The 20,430-nt window shown below is 39.2% G+C and overlaps 1 protein-coding gene across 1 annotated transcript in view; it reads right to left on the bottom strand.

Annotated features, from left to right (window-relative positions):
• Positions 1-20,430, bottom strand: part of palm1a (paralemmin 1a) — a 104,940-nt gene that overhangs the window by 54,602 nt on the left and 29,908 nt on the right. Inside the window, exon 3 of the mRNA XM_056276944.1 lies at positions 730-810. Coding sequence (XP_056132919.1) covers positions 730-810 — 81 coding nt within the window. The remainder of the gene's footprint in view (positions 1-729; positions 811-20,430) is intronic.

Below are 20,430 nucleotides of genomic sequence, written 5' to 3'. Positions count from 1 at the left end.
CCAGTAGAACCTGTCTTCTCACACACACACCGGTCCAGTATAACCTGTCTCCTTACTCACACACCGGTCCAGTATAACCTGTCTTCTCACACACACACACTGGTCCAGTCGAACCTTTCTTCTCACACACACACCGGTCCAGTATAACCTGTCTCCTTACTCACACACCGGTCCAGTATAACCTGTCTTCTCACACACACACACTGGTCCAGTAAAACCTGTCTTCTTACACACTGGCCCAGTAGAACTGTAGAATCTGTCTTCTTACACACTGACACAGGTCCAGTATAACCTGTCTTCTTACACACACACACACTGGTCCAGCAGAACCTGTCTTCTTACTCACACACCTGACCAGTAGAACCTGTCTTCTTACACACTGACACTGGTCCAGTACAACCTGTCTTCTTACACACACACTGGTCCAGTAGAACCTGTCTTCTTACACACTGACACTGGTCCAGTACAACCTGTCTTCTTACACACACACTGGTCCAGTACAACCTGTCTTCTTACACACACACTGGTCCAGTAGAACCTGTCTTCTTACTCACACACTGGTTAGGTTTAACCTGTCTTCTTCTGCTGGTACTTCTCCAGTTTAACCTGGCGTATGCAGACAGACAGACAGACAGACAGACAGACAGACAGACAGACAGACAGACAGACAGACAGACAGACAGACAGACAGACAGACAGATAGATAGATAGGCAGACAGCACGTGTTACCTTGAGATGCTGCAGCTGTCTCTTGTCATCTTCCAGCTGTCTCTTCTTGTTCTCTATCTCTATCTGCCTCTTCCTCTTCTCCTGATGGGGCATGATGGGAAACAGTAAGTCAGAAACACACCAACACTCACTATCATGTAACTTGGAAATAATGGTTAATTCTGATGATTGTTTCTGAAATGCTGTGTGGTGTTTAGTGCTCAGTACATAACTCCATGAAGTGCGTTTAATATTAGTCTCAGACTGCTTTTATTGTCATTGCCTCATATGCATGTCTCATACACACAGGGGTACGAATTTATGTTTCACATGGACCTTAGTGCCACATAAAAACGAATAATGCAATAAATATTAAAAACAAAAAGTGCACTAAAAACAAAAATTACTTCACAGACCTAAACATCACAAGCACACCTGACACGGACAGTGAGTAAGATTACATTACATTTCAACTTGGACTTCCACCGTTATGCTGATGACACCCAGATATACCTCAGCACCAAATCCCCTCACAATCCACCCCTCTCTCACATCGACTCCTGTCTGTCTGCAGTTAAAGTCTGGATGCAGCAAAACCTCCTCAAACTCAACAGTGACAAAACTGAACTCCTCTTCATTAGCTCCAAGTCCACTCTCAGCTAAATCAACAACCTCGCACTCACCATCGGTGGCACTACTGTCTCCCCTTCCCCCCAGGCACGCAACCTTGGTGTGATCCTTGATCCCACCCTCTCCCTTGAGCCACATATCCGCTGAATGGTCAAATCCTCCTTCTACCACCTTCGCAACATTGCAAAAATAAGATCCTCTCTCATACGCCCTGCTGCTGAGATACTGATCCATGCCTTCATCTCCTCCCACCTTGATTACTGCAACTCACTCCTCTATGGCATCAGTGCTAGCTCTATCAAGAGACTCCAATTGGTCCAGAACGCATCCGCCCGACTTTTAACTTTCACCAAATCCTGGCACAACATCACCCCAGTCCTAAAAGACCTCCACTGGCTACCCATCTCCCACCGGATCAATTACAAACTCCTGGTTCTTACTTATAAAGCCCTTCACAAACTGGCCCCCCCATACCTCACCGATCTCCTCTCCCCCTACCAACCCTCTCGGTCCCTCAGATCCCCCTCAGCCTCCCTTCTCTCTACCCCCAGGTCCAACCTCCGCGGCTTTGGTGACCAAGCCTTCTCCAGAGCAGCTCCCAGGCTCTGGAACTCACTTCCCCAAATCATTAGAGAATCAGAATCCCTCCCACTCTTCAAATCCCGTCTCAAGACACACCTTTTCTCCATTGCCTTCTCGTGCCCCGCTCCCCCCCCCCATCCGCTCATACACCCGGGGGCGGAGCGCTTGACCTGCATCTGTGATTTATGATGTTTGTTTTTCTTTCCCTTTATATCTGTCCAAGTCGGAGAGTACTGCTGGCATCGTTTGTGGCTGCCGCTTCTCCCTCTTGTAACCCCCCTTCCCATCCACCCCGTATGTCTGTGTTATGTTCATCTGTCGTCTTGTTTCACTCCGTTTATCATTACATTACAGTCATTTAGTCGACGCTTTTATCCAAAGCGACTTACCATAAGTGCATCATTTAACGTAGGAAGTCAGGAGAACTACTAGTCATCAGAGGTCATAAGTGCATCTAAACAAGCATCTAAGAGCAAAACGAGTGCTAAAGTAAAAGCGCAAGAAAGAGATTGTTTTTTAAATGAGTGAATACAATAAGTGCTAAGAACAAGTAACAGTGTAGTAGTTCTTGAAGAGGTGAGTTTTCAACCTGTGCTGAAAGATGGGCAGCGACTCCGCTGTCCTGACATCAGTGGGGAGTTCATTCCACCACTGTGGGGCCAGGACAGGAAAGAGCCGGGACCGGGTCTATCGGCAGCAGAGCGAAGTGGTGGGGCGGGGGTGTAGGGCTTGACCATGGCCTGGAGATAGGAAGGAGCTGTTCCTTTCACTGCCCTGTAGGCGAGCACCAGAGTCTTAAACTGGATGTGAGCAGCTACTGGGAGCCAGTGTAGGGACATGAGAAGGGGGGCTGTGTGGGAGAACTTAGGGCGGTTGAACACCAGACGAGCTGCAGCTTTCTGAACAAGCTCCAGAGGTCTGATGGCCGACGCCGGGGCGCCAGCAAGGAGGGAGTTGCCGTAGTCCAGCCGGGAGGTGACCAGAGCCTGGATGAGCACCTGTGCCATCGCGTCGGTGAGGAATGGGCAAATCCTCCTGATGCTATAGAGGAGAAATCTGCAGGAGCGAGCAACCGATGCAACGTTTGCAGCAAATGAGAGTTGGTCATCCAGGATCACACCCAGATTCCTCACAGTCCGAGTTGGCGTCACCATGGTGTTGTCATGGTGATGGCCAGGTCTCGGTGTGGGCAACCTTTCCCCGGCAGGAACATCAGCTGTCTTGTCCAGATTAGGCTTCAGGTGGTGTGTCGCCATCCACTCCGAGATGCCGGTCAAGCACGCAGCAATGCGTGTCTCTACTTGTGTGCCAGAGGGAGGGAAGGACAATGTGGTAGGGAGTGCTTCATTGGTAGGTTGAGTGGTTGTGAATGCAGCTCCAGGCCTGATTCCTCCCTCAGCCAATCTCATCAGGGCCAGGTTATCTAAGCCACCTGTGCAGTTCTTTTTTTTTTTGCCTTCTCTCTTCCTCGGTCTCGCATGTGTCTGGTAGTTGGTGCTGCAGTTCCTGAACTTCCAGCGTGGAACCTCTAGTGTTTGCTGCTACTGTTGTGCTGGTTATCAGGAGTATTTCCTGGTGTCAAGGCTCCCTGCTAGAGGTGGTTCACCTGCTGCTGTTTTGCCTTAGTTTCTTTTGACTACTAACTGGGTTGACCCTTTAGTTTGGTTTTTTTTATTGACCTATTTGACTTATTTTGTCAGTTATTCCCCTCAGCAGTCTGCGTGTCATCTTGTGGGAGGCTAGGCACTTGTGGTGAGGTCCCTGCATGTGTGTATGTGTGCGTGAGTCAGAGCACCGGGACACGTGTGGAGAGTTCACCAGCCTGCTTTGTGTTTGCTGTGCTGCAGGGAAGGTGAGTATTGGCAGCACCCCTGGGCACTCCTCAGTTACTCTGCCTTCCACAGTTGGCCTCAGCCTAGTTTGGTTACCATTATTTGTGTAGGCTGGTCCTTTTTTGGTATTTTAAAGTGTTTTTTTAAATGTATTAAAAGATCCTTTTTACAAATTATTTGTAATAAAGATTAAATGGCTTCATGTTGGTTCTTGATTTCCTTAGCAGCTCCAGTCCTTTCTTGTTTTGATTAAGTATTTATATTTTTGAACCACGTCTCTGTCCTTTTCCAGTAGCGAATCTGTTCGCCTGGCTAAGCTTCAAATCCTTAACTTTGGTTTTAAAGAGAAATAGTATTTCCTGGGGTGCAAATCCCCAGGTGGCGTTGTTGGCCCTTTTCTTCGTCTTAGCCCTCCGTCACAACAAGATTAGCTGGGTGCCATCGGCACAACAATGGTAAGAGAAGTCATGTGAGCGAATAACAGAACCCAGGGATGTCGTGTACAGGGAGAACAGGAGAGGATCCAAATGGTCAAAAAGTCATTGTGTAGAAGGTCTTAAGTGTTCAGGCTGCTGAGGAACCTCAGTCTGAGGAATGAAACTGTTGAGTAGTCTAGTGGAGGCAGCACGGATGCTCTGGTACCTCCTGCCAAAGGGTAGGAGGATGAAGTGGATGTGGGAAGGGTGGGTGGGGTCCTTCACGATGCTGAGAGCCTTCCGGGTGCACCGTGCATCATAGATGGCCTGGATGGATGGCAGAGCAGTTCCTATTATCTTTCCAGCTGTCTTCACTATCCGCTGTAGCGATCTGCGGTCGGGAGGTCTTGCAGGTCCCATGCCAGACAGTGATACAGTTGGCCAGGATGCTCTCTATGGTGCCTCTGTAGAATGTGATGAGGATGGGTGGGGGGGAGACTCACCTTCTTCAGACGCCACAGGAAGTGAAGACGCTGCTGGGCCTTATTGGAGAGCGCATTGACATGTGAGGACCAGGAGAGGTCCTCTGTGCTGTGAACTCCCAGGAACTTATCACTGCTGACTGTCTCCACATCCATACCATCTATGGTCAGAGGGGTATGGTGGGCGCTGGTCTATCTAAAGTCAGTGCTAACCTCCTTAGTTTTTTCTATATTTAGGGAGAGATTGTTGTTTTTGCACCTCACCATCAGTTGATCCACCTCTACTCTGTATGATGATTCATCGTTGTTGTTGATGAGACCTACCACTGTGGTATCATCAGCAAACTTTATAACGAGGTTGGAGGTGGACGATGCTGTGCAGTCGTGAGTCAGCAGGGTGAACAAGAGTGGACTGAGCACACAGCCCTGTGGAGCGCCGGTGCTCAGTGTGATGGTCCTGGAGGTGATCTTGCCAATTTCCACTGACTGTGGCCTCCCCGTGAGGAAGTCCAGCACCCAGTTGCAGAGGAAGGTGTATGTAATATATGTACAGAAATAATGTAAACTTCAAACAAACAAACAAAAAACTTACCATAACCCCTCACTTGCCATATTGTGTTCCCAGTTTTGTCTAGCTGCTGTCTGTTTGATTCATTACTAACGAATACCTTTGTTACAACTTTGAAACCAAACACATTTAAATTACATTTACATTCCTTGTTTATTAAGGCGGTGGCACCAATCATCTCAAATGGATTTGAATTTACCAACCTGAACGATGCTCCAGTCAGTAGAACCACTATCTACTCAACTAATACAGTAACTGTACTGTATCCTGAGTACTCGATTATTACAGTAACTGTACTATATCCCGATTGCTCCTTTAATATAGTAACTGTACTGTATCCTGCACGTATTGCAGTACACTGACACATTTTCAGAAAATGGAAGGGGAAACTTCCAGTGTGGGAAGATGGTAGTGCGGACTGAGTGTGAATGTGGATGTGTGTATGGGTGTAAGTGTGAATGTGTGTGCGTTGATGTGTTTGTGGATGTCAATGTAGATGTGTGTGTGAATATGTGTGTGGATGGTTGTAAGTGTGAATGTGTGTATGGGTGTAAGTCTGAATGTGTGTGTGGATGTGAGTGTGGATGTGTGTGAATGTTCAGTACACTCTCCCAGTGTACTGAACATACAATACCAACACTACTACACAACTCTCCCAGTGTACTGAACATAGAATAACAACACAACTCTCCCAGTGTACTGAACATTCAATAACACTACTACACAAATCTTCCAGTGTACTGAACATACAACACTACTACACCACTCTCCCAGTGTACTGAACATTCAATAACACTACTACACAAATCTTCCAGTGTACTGAACATACAACACAACTCTCCCAGTGTACTGAACATAGAATAACAACACTACTACACAACTCTGTGTACTGAACATGGAATAACAAAACTACTACACAACTCTCCCGGTTTACTGAACATACAATAACAACACTACTACACAACTCTCCCAGTGTACTGAACATAGAGTAACAGCACTACTACACAACTCTCCCAGTGTACTGAACATACAATACCAGCACTACTACACAACTCTCCCAGTGTACTGAACATACAACAACACTACTACACAACACTCTGTGTATGAACATAGAATGCCAACACTACTACACAACAATATACACAAGAGTTGACTTATACAGGTGAATTCAATCAAATTGTACATTTTATAGTGCTTTTCTAGCTGCAAAAGCCACTATAAGCGCTTTGCAATTAATTAATTCACACACACACTATCATAAAAATTATATCATCGTTGCAATGCAATTGCCAATGAGATCTGAATTTAATACATGAAGTTTGTTAAACTGAATGTAGCAGCACATTAAATTTGGTCCAGGACAAAGTCGCAGCGAGCACCATGTTGTGTTAGTGGGTTGAAATAAGAGACTATATCAGAGATGCTGACACATACAGGAGAAATAAGAGATGATAAAGTACAGAGACTATATCAGAGATGCTGACACATACAGGAGAAATAAGAGATGATAAAGTACAGAGACTATATCAGAGATGCTGACACATACAGGAGAAATAAGAGATGATAATGTAGAGTGACTATATCAGAGATGCTGACACATACAGGAGAAATAAGAGATGATAATGTAGAGAGAATATATCAGAGATGCTGACACATACAGGATAAATAAGAGATGATAATGTAGAGAGAATATATCAGAGATGCTGACACATACAGGAGAAATAAGAGATGATAATGTAGAGAGAATATATCAGAGATGCTGACACATACAGGAGAAATAAGAGATGATAATGTAGAGAGACTATATCAGAGATGCTGACACATACAGGAGAAATAAGAGGGGATAAAGTATAGAGACTATATCAGAGATGCTGACACATACAGGAGAAATAAGAGATGATAATGTAGAGAGAATATATCAGAGATGCTGACACATACAGGAGAAATAAGGGGATAATGTAGAGAGACTATATCAGAGATGCTGACACATACAGGAGAAATAAGAGATGATAAAGTACAGAGACTATATCAGAGATGCTGACACATACAGGAGAAATAAGAGATGATAATGTAGAGAGAATATATCAGAGATGCTGACACATACAGGAGAAATAAGAGATGATAATGTAGAGTGACTATATCAGAGATGCTGACACATACAGGAGAAATAAGAGATGATAAAGTACAGAGACTATATCAGAGATGCTGACACATACAGGAGAAATAAGAGGGGATAATGTAGAGAGAATATATCAGAGATGCTGACACATACAGGAGAAATAAGAGATGATAATGTAGAGAGAATATATGTCAGAGATGCTGACACATACAGGAGAAATAAGAGATGATAATGTAGAGAGACTATATCAGAGATGCTGACACATACAGCAGAAATAAGAGATGATAATGTAGAGAGAATATATCAGAGATGCTGATACATACAGGAGAAATAAGAGGGGATAAAGTACAGAGACTATTTCAGAGATGCTGACACATACAGGGGGAATAAGAGGGGATAAAGTACAGAGAATATATCAGAGATGCTGACACATACAGGAGAAATAAGAGGGGATAAAGTACACAGAATTTATCAGAGATGCTGACACATACAGGAGAAATAAGAGATGATAATGTAGAGAGACTATATCAGAGATGCTGACACATACAGGAGAAATAAGAGATGATAATGTAGAGTGACTATATCAAAGATGCTGACACATACAGGAGAAATAAGAGATGATAATGTAGAGTGACTATATCAGAGATGCTGACACATACAGGAGAAATAAGAGATGATAAAGTACAGAGACTATATCAGAGATGCTGACACATACAGGAGAAATAAGAGATGATAATGTAGAGAGAATATATCAGAGATGCTGACACATACAGGAGAAATAAGAGATGATAATGTAGAGTGACTATATCAGAGATGCTGACACATACAGGAGAAATAAGAGATGATAATGTAGAGAGAATATATCAGAGATGCTGACACATACAGGAGAAATAAGAGATGATAATGTAGAGAGAATATATCAGAGATGCTGACACATACAGGAGAAATAAGAGATGATAATGTAGAGAGAATATATCAGAGATGCTGACACATACAGGAGAAATAAGAGGGGATAAAGTATAGAGACTATATCAGAGATGCTGACACATGCAGGAGAAATAAGAGGGGATAAAGTACAGAGACTATATCAGAGATGCTGACACATACAGGAGAAATAAGAGATGATAAAGTACAGAGACTATATCAGAGATGCTGACACATACAGGAGAAATAAGAGGGGATAATGTAGAGAGACTATATCATAGATGCTGACACATACAGGAGAAATAAGAGATGATAAAGTACAGAGACTATATCAGAGATGCTGACACATACAGGAGAAATAAGAGATGATAATGTAGAGAGAATATATCAGAGATGCTGACACATACAGGAGAAATAAGAGATGATAAAGTACAGAGAATATATCAGAGATGCTGACACATACAGGAGAAATAAGAGATGATAATGTAGAGTGACTATATCAGAGATGCTGACACATACAGGAGAAATAAGAGGGGATAAAGTACAGAGACTATATCAGAGATGCTGACACATACAGGAGAAATAAAAGATGATAATGTAGAGAGACTATATCAGAGATGCTGACACATACAGGAGAAATAAGAGAGGATAATGTAGAGAGACTATATCAGAGATGCTGATACATACAGGAGAAATAAGAGGGGATAAAGTACAGAGACTATTTCAGAGATGCTGACACATACAGGAGAAATAAGAGGGGATAAAGTACAGAGACTATATCAGACATGCTGACACATACAGGAGAAATAAGAGATGATAAAGTACAGAGACTATATCAGAGATGCTGACACATACAGGAGAAATAAGAGATGATAAAGTAGAGAGACTATATCATAGATGCTGACCCATACAGGAGAAATAAGAGATGATAAAGTACAGAGACTATATCAGAGATGCTGACACATGCAGGAGAAATAAGAGATGATAAAGTACAGAGACTATATCAGAGATGCTGACACATACAGGAGAAATAAGAGATGATAATGTAGAGAGAATATATCAGAGATGCTGACACATACAGGAGAAATAAGAGATGATAATGTAGAGAGAATATATCAGAGATGCTGACACATACAGGAGAAATAAGAGGGGATAAAGTACAGAGTCTATATCAGAGATGCTGACACATACAGGAGAAATAAGAGATGATAAAGTACAGAGACTATATCAGAGATGCTGACACATACAGGAGAAATAAGAGATGATAATGTAGAGAGAATATATCAGAGATGCTGACACATACAGGAGAAATAAGAGGGGATAAAGTACAGAGACTATATCAGAGATGCTGACACATACAGGAGAAATAAGAGATGATAATGTAGAGAGACTATATCAGAGATGCTGACACATACAAGAGAAATAAGAGATGATAATGTAGAGAGAATATATCAGAGATGCTGATACATACAGGAGAAATAAGAGGGGATAAAGTACAGAGACTATTTCAGAGATGCTGACACATACAGGAGAAATAAGAGGGGATAAAGTACACAGAATATATCAGAGATGCTGACACATACAGGAGAAATAAGAGATGATAAAGTACAGAGACTATATCAGAGATGCTGACACATACAGGAGAAATAAGAGATGATAATGTAGAGTGACTATATCAGAGATGCTGACACATACAGGAGAAATAAGAGATGATAAAGTACAGAGACTATATCAGAGATGCTGACACATACAGGAGAAATAAGAGATGATAATGTAGAGAGAATATATCAGAGATGCTGACACATACAGGAGAAATAAGAGGGGATAAAGTACAGAGACTATATCAGAGATGCTGACACATACAGGAGAAATAAGAGATGATAATGTAGAGAGACTATATCAGAGATGCTGACACATACAAGAGAAATAAGAGATGATAATGTAGAGAGAATATATCAGAGATGCTGATACATACAGGAGAAATAAGAGGGGATAAAGTACAGAGACTATTTCAGAGATGCTGACACATACAGGAGAAATAAGAGGGGATAAAGTACACAGAATATATCAGAGATGCTGACACATACAGGAGAAATAAGAGATGATAAAGTACAGAGACTATATCAGAGATGCTGACACATACAGGAGAAATAAGAGATGATAATGTAGAGTGACTATATCAGAGATGCTGACACATACAGGAGAAATAAGAGATGATAAAGTACAGAGACTATATCAGAGATGCTGACACATACAGGAGAAATAAGAGATGATAATGTAGAGAGAATATATCAGAGATGCTGACAAATACAGGAGAAATAAGAGATGATAATGTAGAGTGACTATATCAGAGATGCTGACACATACAGGAGAAATAAGAGATGATAATGTAGAGAGAATATATCAGAGATGCTGACACATACAGGAGAAATAAAAGATGATAATGTAGAGAGAATATATCAGAGATGCTGACACATACAGGAGAAATAAGAGATGATAATGTAGAGAGAATATATCAGAGATGCTGACACATACAGGAGAAATAAGAGATGATAATGTAGAGAGACTATATCAGAGATGCTGACACATACAGGAGAAATAAGAGGGGATAAAGTATAGAGACTATATCAGAGATGCTGACACATACAGGAGAAATAAGAGGGGATAAAGTACAGAGAATATATCAGAGATGCTGACACATAGAGGAGAAATAAGAGATGATAAAGTACAGAGACTATATCTGAGATGCTGACACATACAGGAGAAATAAGAGGGGATAAAGTACAGAGACTATATCAGAGATGCTGACACATACAGGAGAAATAAGAGATGATAATGTAGAGAGAATATATCAGAGATGCTGACACATACAGGAGAAATAAGAGATGATAAAGTACAGAGACTATATCAGAGATGCTGACACATACAGGAAAAATAAGAGATGATAAAGTACAGAGACTATATCAGAGATGCTGACACATACAGGAGAAATAAGAGATGATAAAGTACAGAGACTATATCAGAGATGCTGACACATACAGGAGAAATAAGAGATGATAATGTAGAGAGAATATATCAGAGATGCTGACACATACAGGAGAAATAAGAGGGGATAAAGTACAGAGAATATATCAGAGATGCTGACACATACAGGAGAAATAAGAGGGGATAAAGTACAGAGAATATATCAGAGATGCTGACACATACAGGAGAAATAAGAGATGATAAAGTACAGAGACTATATCATAGATGCTGACACATACAGGAGAAATAAGAGGGGATAAAGTACAGAGACTATATCAGAGATGCTGACACATACAGGAAAAATAAGAGATGATCAAGTACAGAGAATATATCGGAGATGCTGACACATGCAGGAGAAATAAGAGATGATAAAGTACAGAGACTATATCAGAGATGCTGACACATACAGGAGAAATAAGAGATGATAATGTAGAGAGAATATATCAGAGATGCTGACACATACAGGAGAAATAAGAGATGATAAAGTAGAGAGAATATATCAGAGATGCTGACACATACAGGAGAAATAAGAGATGATAATGTAGAGAGAATATATCAGAGATGCTGACACATACAGGAGAAATAAGAGGGGATAAAGTATAGAGACTATATCAGAGATGCTGACACATACAGGAGGAATAAGAGATGATAATGTAGAGAGAATATATCAGAGATGCTGACACATACAGGAGAAATAAGAGGGGATAAAGTACAGAGACTATATCAGAGATGCTGACACATACAGGAGAAATAAGAGGGGATAAAGTACAGAGACTATATCAGAGATGCTGACACATACAGGAGAAATAAGAGATGATAAAGTACAGAGACTATATCAGAGATGCTGACACATACAGGAGAAATAAGAGATGATAATGTAGAGTGACTATATCAGAGATGCTGACACATACAGGAGAAATAAGAGGGGATAAAATACAGAGAATATATCAGAGATGCTGACACATACAGGAGAAATAAGAGTTGATAATGTAGAGAGAATATATAAGAGATGCTGACACATACAGGAGAAATAAGAGGGGATAAAGTACAGAGACTATATCAGAGATGCTGACACATACAGGAGAAATAAGAGATGATAATGTAGAGTGACTATATCAGAGATGCTGACACATACAGGAGAAATAAGAGGGGATAAAATACAGAGAATATATCGGAGATGCTGACACATACAGTAGAAATAAGAGATGATAATGTAGAGAGAATATATCAGAGATGCTGACAAATACAGGAGAAATAAGAGATGATAATGTAGAGTGACTATATCAGAGATGCTGACACATACAGGAGAAATAAGAGATGATAATGTAGAGAGAATATATCAGAGATGCTGACACATACAGGAGAAATAAAAGATGATAATGTAGAGAGAATATATCAGAGATGCTGACACATACAGGAGAAATAAGAGATGATAATGTAGAGAGAATGTATCAGAGATGCTGACACATACAGGAGAAATAAGAGATGATAATGTAGAGAGAATATATCAGAGATGCTGACACATACAGGAGAAATAAGAGATGATAATGTAGAGAGAATATATCAGAGATGCTGACACATACAGGAGAAATAAGAGATGATAATGTAGAGAGAATATATCAGAGATGCTGACACATACAGGAGAAATAAGAGGGGATAAAGTACAAAGAATATATCAGAGATGCTGACACATACAGGAGAAATAAGAGGGGATAAAGTACAGAGAATATATCAGAGATGCTGACACATAGAGGAGAAATAAGAGATGATAAAGTACAGAGACTATATCAGAGATGCTGACACATACAGGAGAAATAAGAGATGATAATGTAGAGAGAATATATCAGAGATGCTGACACATACAGGAGAAATAAGAGGGGATAAAGTACAAAGAATATATCAGAGATGCTGACACATACAGGAGAAATAAGAGATGATAATGTAGAGAGAATATATCAGAGATGCTGACACATACAGGAGAAATAAGAGGGGATAAAGTATAGAGACTATATCAGAGATGCTGACACATGCAGGAGAAATAAGAGATGATAATGTAGAGAGAATATATCAGAGATGCTGACACATACAGGAGAAATAAGAGATGATAATGTAGAGAGAATATATCAGAGATGCTGACACATACAGGAGAAATAAGAGGGGATAAAGTACAGAGAATATATCAGAGATGCTGACACATACAGGAGAAATAAGAGATGATAATGTAGAGAGAATATATCAGAGATGCTGACACATACAGGAGAAATAAAAGATGATAATGTAGAGAGAATATATCAGAGATGCTGACACATACAGGAGAAATAAGAGATGATAATGTAGAGAGAATATATCAGAGATGCTGACACATACAGGAGAAATAAGAGATGATAATGTAGAGAGACTATATCAGAGATGCTGACACATACAGGAGAAATAAGAGGGGATAAAGTATAGAGACTATATCAGAGATGCTGACACATACAGGAGAAATAAGAGGGGATAAAGTACAGAGAATATATCAGAGATGCTGACACATAGAGGAGAAATAAGAGATGATAAAGTACAGAGACTATATCTGAGATGCTGACACATACAGGAGAAATAAGAGGGGATAAAGTACAGAGACTATATCAGAGATGCTGACACATACAGGAGAAATAAGAGATGATAATGTAGAGAGAATATATCAGAGATGCTGACACATACAGGAGAAATAAGAGATGATAAAGTACAGAGACTATATCAGAGATGCTGACACATACAGGAAAAATAAGAGATGATAAAGTACAGAGACTATATCAGAGATGCTGACACATACAGGAGAAATAAGAGATGATAAAGTACAGAGACTATATCAGAGATGCTGACACATACAGGAGAAATAAGAGATGATAATGTAGAGAGAATATATCAGAGATGCTGACACATACAGGAGAAATAAGAGGGGATAAAGTACAGAGAATATATCAGAGATGCTGACACATACAGGAGAAATAAGAGGGGATAAAGTACAGAGAATATATCAGAGATGCTGACACATACAGGAGAAATAAGAGATGATAAAGTACAGAGACTATATCATAGATGCTGACACATACAGGAGAAATAAGAGGGGATAAAGTACAGAGACTATATCAGAGATGCTGACACATACAGGAAAAATAAGAGATGATCAAGTACAGAGAATATATCGGAGATGCTGACACATGCAGGAGAAATAAGAGATGATAAAGTACAGAGACTATATCAGAGATGCTGACACATACAGGAGAAATAAGAGATGATAATGTAGAGAGAATATATCAGAGATGCTGACACATACAGGAGAAATAAGAGATGATAAAGTAGAGAGAATATATCAGAGATGCTGACACATACAGGAGAAATAAGAGATGATAATGTAGAGAGAATATATCAGAGATGCTGACACATACAGGAGAAATAAGAGGGGATAAAGTATAGAGACTATATCAGAGATGCTGACACATACAGGAGGAATAAGAGATGATAATGTAGAGAGAATATATCAGAGATGCTGACACATACAGGAGAAATAAGAGGGGATAAAGTACAGAGACTATATCAGAGATGCTGACACATACAGGAGAAATAAGAGGGGATAAAGTACAGAGACTATATCAGAGATGCTGACACATACAGGAGAAATAAGAGATGATAAAGTACAGAGACTATATCAGAGATGCTGACACATACAGGAGAAATAAGAGATGATAATGTAGAGTGACTATATCAGAGATGCTGACACATACAGGAGAAATAAGAGGGGATAAAATACAGAGAATATATCAGAGATGCTGACACATACAGGAGAAATAAGAGTTGATAATGTAGAGAGAATATATAAGAGATGCTGACACATACAGGAGAAATAAGAGGGGATAAAGTACAGAGACTATATCAGAGATGCTGACACATACAGGAGAAATAAGAGATGATAATGTAGAGTGACTATATCAGAGATGCTGACACATACAGGAGAAATAAGAGGGGATAAAATACAGAGAATATATCGGAGATGCTGACACATACAGTAGAAATAAGAGATGATAATGTAGAGAGAATATATCAGAGATGCTGACAAATACAGGAGAAATAAGAGATGATAATGTAGAGTGACTATATCAGAGATGCTGACACATACAGGAGAAATAAGAGATGATAATGTAGAGAGAATATATCAGAGATGCTGACACATACAGGAGAAATAAAAGATGATAATGTAGAGAGAATATATCAGAGATGCTGACACATACAGGAGAAATAAGAGATGATAATGTAGAGAGAATGTATCAGAGATGCTGACACATACAGGAGAAATAAGAGATGATAATGTAGAGAGAATATATCAGAGATGCTGACACATACAGGAGAAATAAGAGATGATAATGTAGAGAGAATATATCAGAGATGCTGACACATACAGGAGAAATAAGAGGGGATAAAATACAGAGAATATATCGGAGATGCTGACACATACAGTAGAAATAAGAGATGATAATGTAGAGAGAATATATCAGAGATGCTGACAAATACAGGAGAAATAAGAGATGATAATGTAGAGTGACTATATCAGAGATGCTGACACATACAGGAGAAATAAGAGATGATAATGTAGAGAGAATATATCAGAGATGCTGACACATACAGGAGAAATAAAAGATGATAATGTAGAGAGAATATATCAGAGATGCTGACACATACAGGAGAAATAAGAGATGATAATGTAGAGAGAATGTATCAGAGATGCTGACACATACAGGAGAAATAAGAGATGATAATGTAGAGAGAATATATCAGAGATGCTGACACATACAGGAGAAATAAGAGATGATAATGTAGAGAGAATATATCAGAGATGCTGACACATACAGGAGAAATAAGAGATGATAATGTAGAGAGAATATATCAGAGATGCTGACACATACAGGAGAAATAAGAGGGGATAAAGTACAAAGAATATATCAGAGATGCTGACACATACAGGAGAAATAAGAGGGGATAAAGTACAGAGAATATATCAGAGATGCTGACACATAGAGGAGAAATAAGAGATGATAAAGTACAGAGACTATATCAGAGATGCTGACACATACAGGAGAAATAAGAGATGATAATGTAGAGAGAATATATCAGAGATGCTGACACATACAGGAGAAATAAGAGGGGATAAAGTACAAAGAATATATCAGAGATGCTGACACATACAGGAGAAATAAGAGATGATAATGTAGAGAGAATATATCAGAGATGCTGACACATACAGGAGAAATAAGAGGGGATAAAGTATAGAGACTATATCAGAGATGCTGACACATGCAGGAGAAATAAGAGATGATAATGTAGAGAGAATATATCAGAGATGCTGACACATACAGGAGAAATAAGAGATGATAATGTAGAGAGAATATATCAGAGATGCTGACACATACAGGAGAAATAAGAGGGGATAAAGTACAGAGAATATATCAGAGATGCTGACACATACAGGAGAAATAAGAGATGATAATGTAGAGAGAATATATCAGAGATGCTGACACATACAGGAGAAATAAAAGATGATAATGTAGAGAGAATATATCAGAGATGCTGACACATACAGGAGAAATAAGAGATGATAATGTAGAGAGAATATATCAGAGATGCTGACACATACAGGAGAAATAAGAGATGATAATGTAGAGAGACTATATCAGAGATGCTGACACATACAGGAGAAATAAGAGGGGATAAAGTATAGAGACTATATCAGAGATGCTGACACATACAGGAGAAATAAGAGGGGATAAAGTACAGAGAATATATCAGAGATGCTGACACATAGAGGAGAAATAAGAGATGATAAAGTACAGAGACTATATCTGAGATGCTGACACATACAGGAGAAATAAGAGGGGATAAAGTACAGAGACTATATCAGAGATGCTGACACATACAGGAGAAATAAGAGATGATAATGTAGAGAGAATATATCAGAGATGCTGACACATACAGGAGAAATAAGAGATGATAAAGTACAGAGACTATATCAGAGATGCTGACACATACAGGAAAAATAAGAGATGATAAAGTACAGAGACTATATCAGAGATGCTGACACATACAGGAGAAATAAGAGATGATAAAGTACAGAGACTATATCAGAGATGCTGACACATACAGGAGAAATAAGAGATGATAATGTAGAGAGAATATATCAGAGATGCTGACACATACAGGAGAAATAAGAGGGGATAAAGTACAGAGAATATATCAGAGATGCTGACACATACAGGAGAAATAAGAGGGGATAAAGTACAGAGAATATATCAGAGATGCTGACACATACAGGAGAAATAAGAGATGATAAAGTACAGAGACTATATCATAGATGCTGACACATACAGGAGAAATAAGAGGGGATAAAGTACAGAGACTATATCAGAGATGCTGACACATACAGGAAAAATAAGAGATGATCAAGTACAGAGAATATATCGGAGATGCTGACACATGCAGGAGAAATAAGAGATGATAAAGTACAGAGACTATATCAGAGATGCTGACACATACAGGAGAAATAAGAGATGATAATGTAGAGAGAATATATCAGAGATGCTGACACATACAGGAGAAATAAGAGATGATAAAGTAGAGAGAATATATCAGAGATGCTGACACATACAGGAGAAATAAGAGATGATAATGTAGAGAGAATATATCAGAGATGCTGACACATACAGGAGAAATAAGAGGGGATAAAGTATAGAGACTATATCAGAGATGCTGACACATACAGGAGGAATAAGAGATGATAATGTAGAGAGAATATATCAGAGATGCTGACACATACAGGAGAAATAAGAGGGGATAAAGTACAGAGACTATATCAGAGATGCTGACACATACAGGAGAAATAAGAGGGGATAAAGTACAGAGACTATATCAGAGATGCTGACACATACAGGAGAAATAAGAGATGATAAAGTACAGAGACTATATCAGAGATGCTGACACATACAGGAGAAATAAGAGATGATAATGTAGAGTGACTATATCAGAGATGCTGACACATACAGGAGAAATAAGAGGGGATAAAATACAGAGAATATATCAGAGATGCTGACACATACAGGAGAAATAAGAGTTGATAATGTAGAGAGAATATATAAGAGATGCTGACACATACAGGAGAAATAAGAGGGGATAAAGTACAGAGACTATATCAGAGATGCTGACACATACAGGAGAAATAAGAGATGATAATGTAGAGTGACTATATCAGAGATGCTGACACATACAGGAGAAATAAGAGGGGATAAAATACAGAGAATATATCGGAGATGCTGACACATACAGTAGAAATAAGAGATGATAATGTAGAGAGAATATATCAGAGATGCTGACAAATACAGGAGAAATAAGAGATGATAATGTAGAGTGACTATATCAGAGATGCTGACACATACAGGAGAAATAAGAGATGATAATGTAGAGAGAATATATCAGAGATGCTGACACATACAGGAGAAATAAAAGATGATAATGTAGAGAGAATATATCAGAGATGCTGACACATACAGGAGAAATAAGAGATGATAATGTAGAGAGAATGTATCAGAGATGCTGACACATACAGGAGAAATAAGAGATGATAATGTAGAGAGAATATATCAGAGATGCTGACACATACAGGAGAAATAAGAGATGATAATGTAGAGAGAATATATCAGAGATGCTGACACATACAGGAGAAATAAGAGATGATAATGTAGAGAGAATATATCAGAGATGCTGACACATACAGGAGAAATAAGAGGGGATAAAGTACAAAGAATATATCAGAGATGCTGACACATACAGGAGAAATAAGAGGGGATAAAGTACAGAGAATATATCAGAGATGCTGACACATAGAGGAGAAATAAGAGATGATAAAGTACAGAGACTATATCAGAGATGCTGACACATACAGGAGAAATAAGAGATGATAATGTAGAGAGAATATATCAGAGATGCTGACACATACAGGAGAAATAAGAGGGGATAAAGTACAAAGAATATATCAGAGATGCTAACACATACAGGAGAAATAAGAGATGATAATGTAGAGAGAATATATCAGAGATGCTGACACATACAGGAGAAATAAGAGGGGATAAAGTATAGAGACTATATCAGAGATGCTGACACATGCAGGAGAAATAAGAGATGATAATGTAGAGAGAATATATCAGAGATGCTGACACATACAGGAGAAATAAGAGATGATAATGTAGAGAGAATATATCAGAGATGCTGACACATACAGGAGAAATAAGAGGGGATAAAGTACAGAGAATATATCAGAGATGCTGACACATACAGGAGAAATAAGAGGGGATAAAGTACAGAGAATATATCAGAGATGCTGACACATAGAGGAGAAATAAGAGATGATAAAGTACAGAGACTATATCAGAGATGCTGACACATACAGGAGAAATAAGAGGGGATAAAGTACAGAGACTATATCAGAGATGCTGACACATACAGGAGAAATAAGAGATGATAAAGTACAGAGACTATATCAGAGATGCTGACACATACAGGAGAAATAAGAGATGATAAAGTACAGAGACTATATCAGAGATGCTGACACATACAGGAGAAATAAGAGATGATAAAGTACAGAGACTATATCAGAGATGCTGACACATACAGGAGAAATAAGAGGGGATAAAGTACAGAGACTATATCAGAGATGCTGACACATACAGGAGAAATAAGAGATGATAATGTAGAGAGAATATATCAGAGATGCTGACACATACAGGAGAAATAAGAGATGATAATGTAGAGAGAATATATCAGAGATGCTGACACATACAGGAGAAATAAGAGGGGATAAAGTACAGAGACTATATATCAGAGATGCTGACACATACAGGAGAAATAAGAGGGGATAAAGTACAGAGACTATATCAGAGATGCTGACACATACAGGAGAAATAAGAGGGGATAAAGTACAGAGAATATATCAGAGATGCTGACACATACAGGAGAAATAAGAGGGGATAAAGTACAGAGACTATATCAGAGATGCTGACACATACAGGAGAAATAAGAGATGATAATGTAGAGTGACTATATCAGAGATGCTGACACATAC

Source organism: Lampris incognitus, chromosome 3 (assembly GCF_029633865.1).
Source record: "Lampris incognitus isolate fLamInc1 chromosome 3, fLamInc1.hap2, whole genome shotgun sequence".
NCBI lineage: Eukaryota > Metazoa > Chordata > Actinopteri > Lampriformes > Lampridae > Lampris > Lampris incognitus.
Note: the sequence above shows the minus strand (reverse complement) of the source record. Positions and strands in the feature narration are given on the sequence as shown.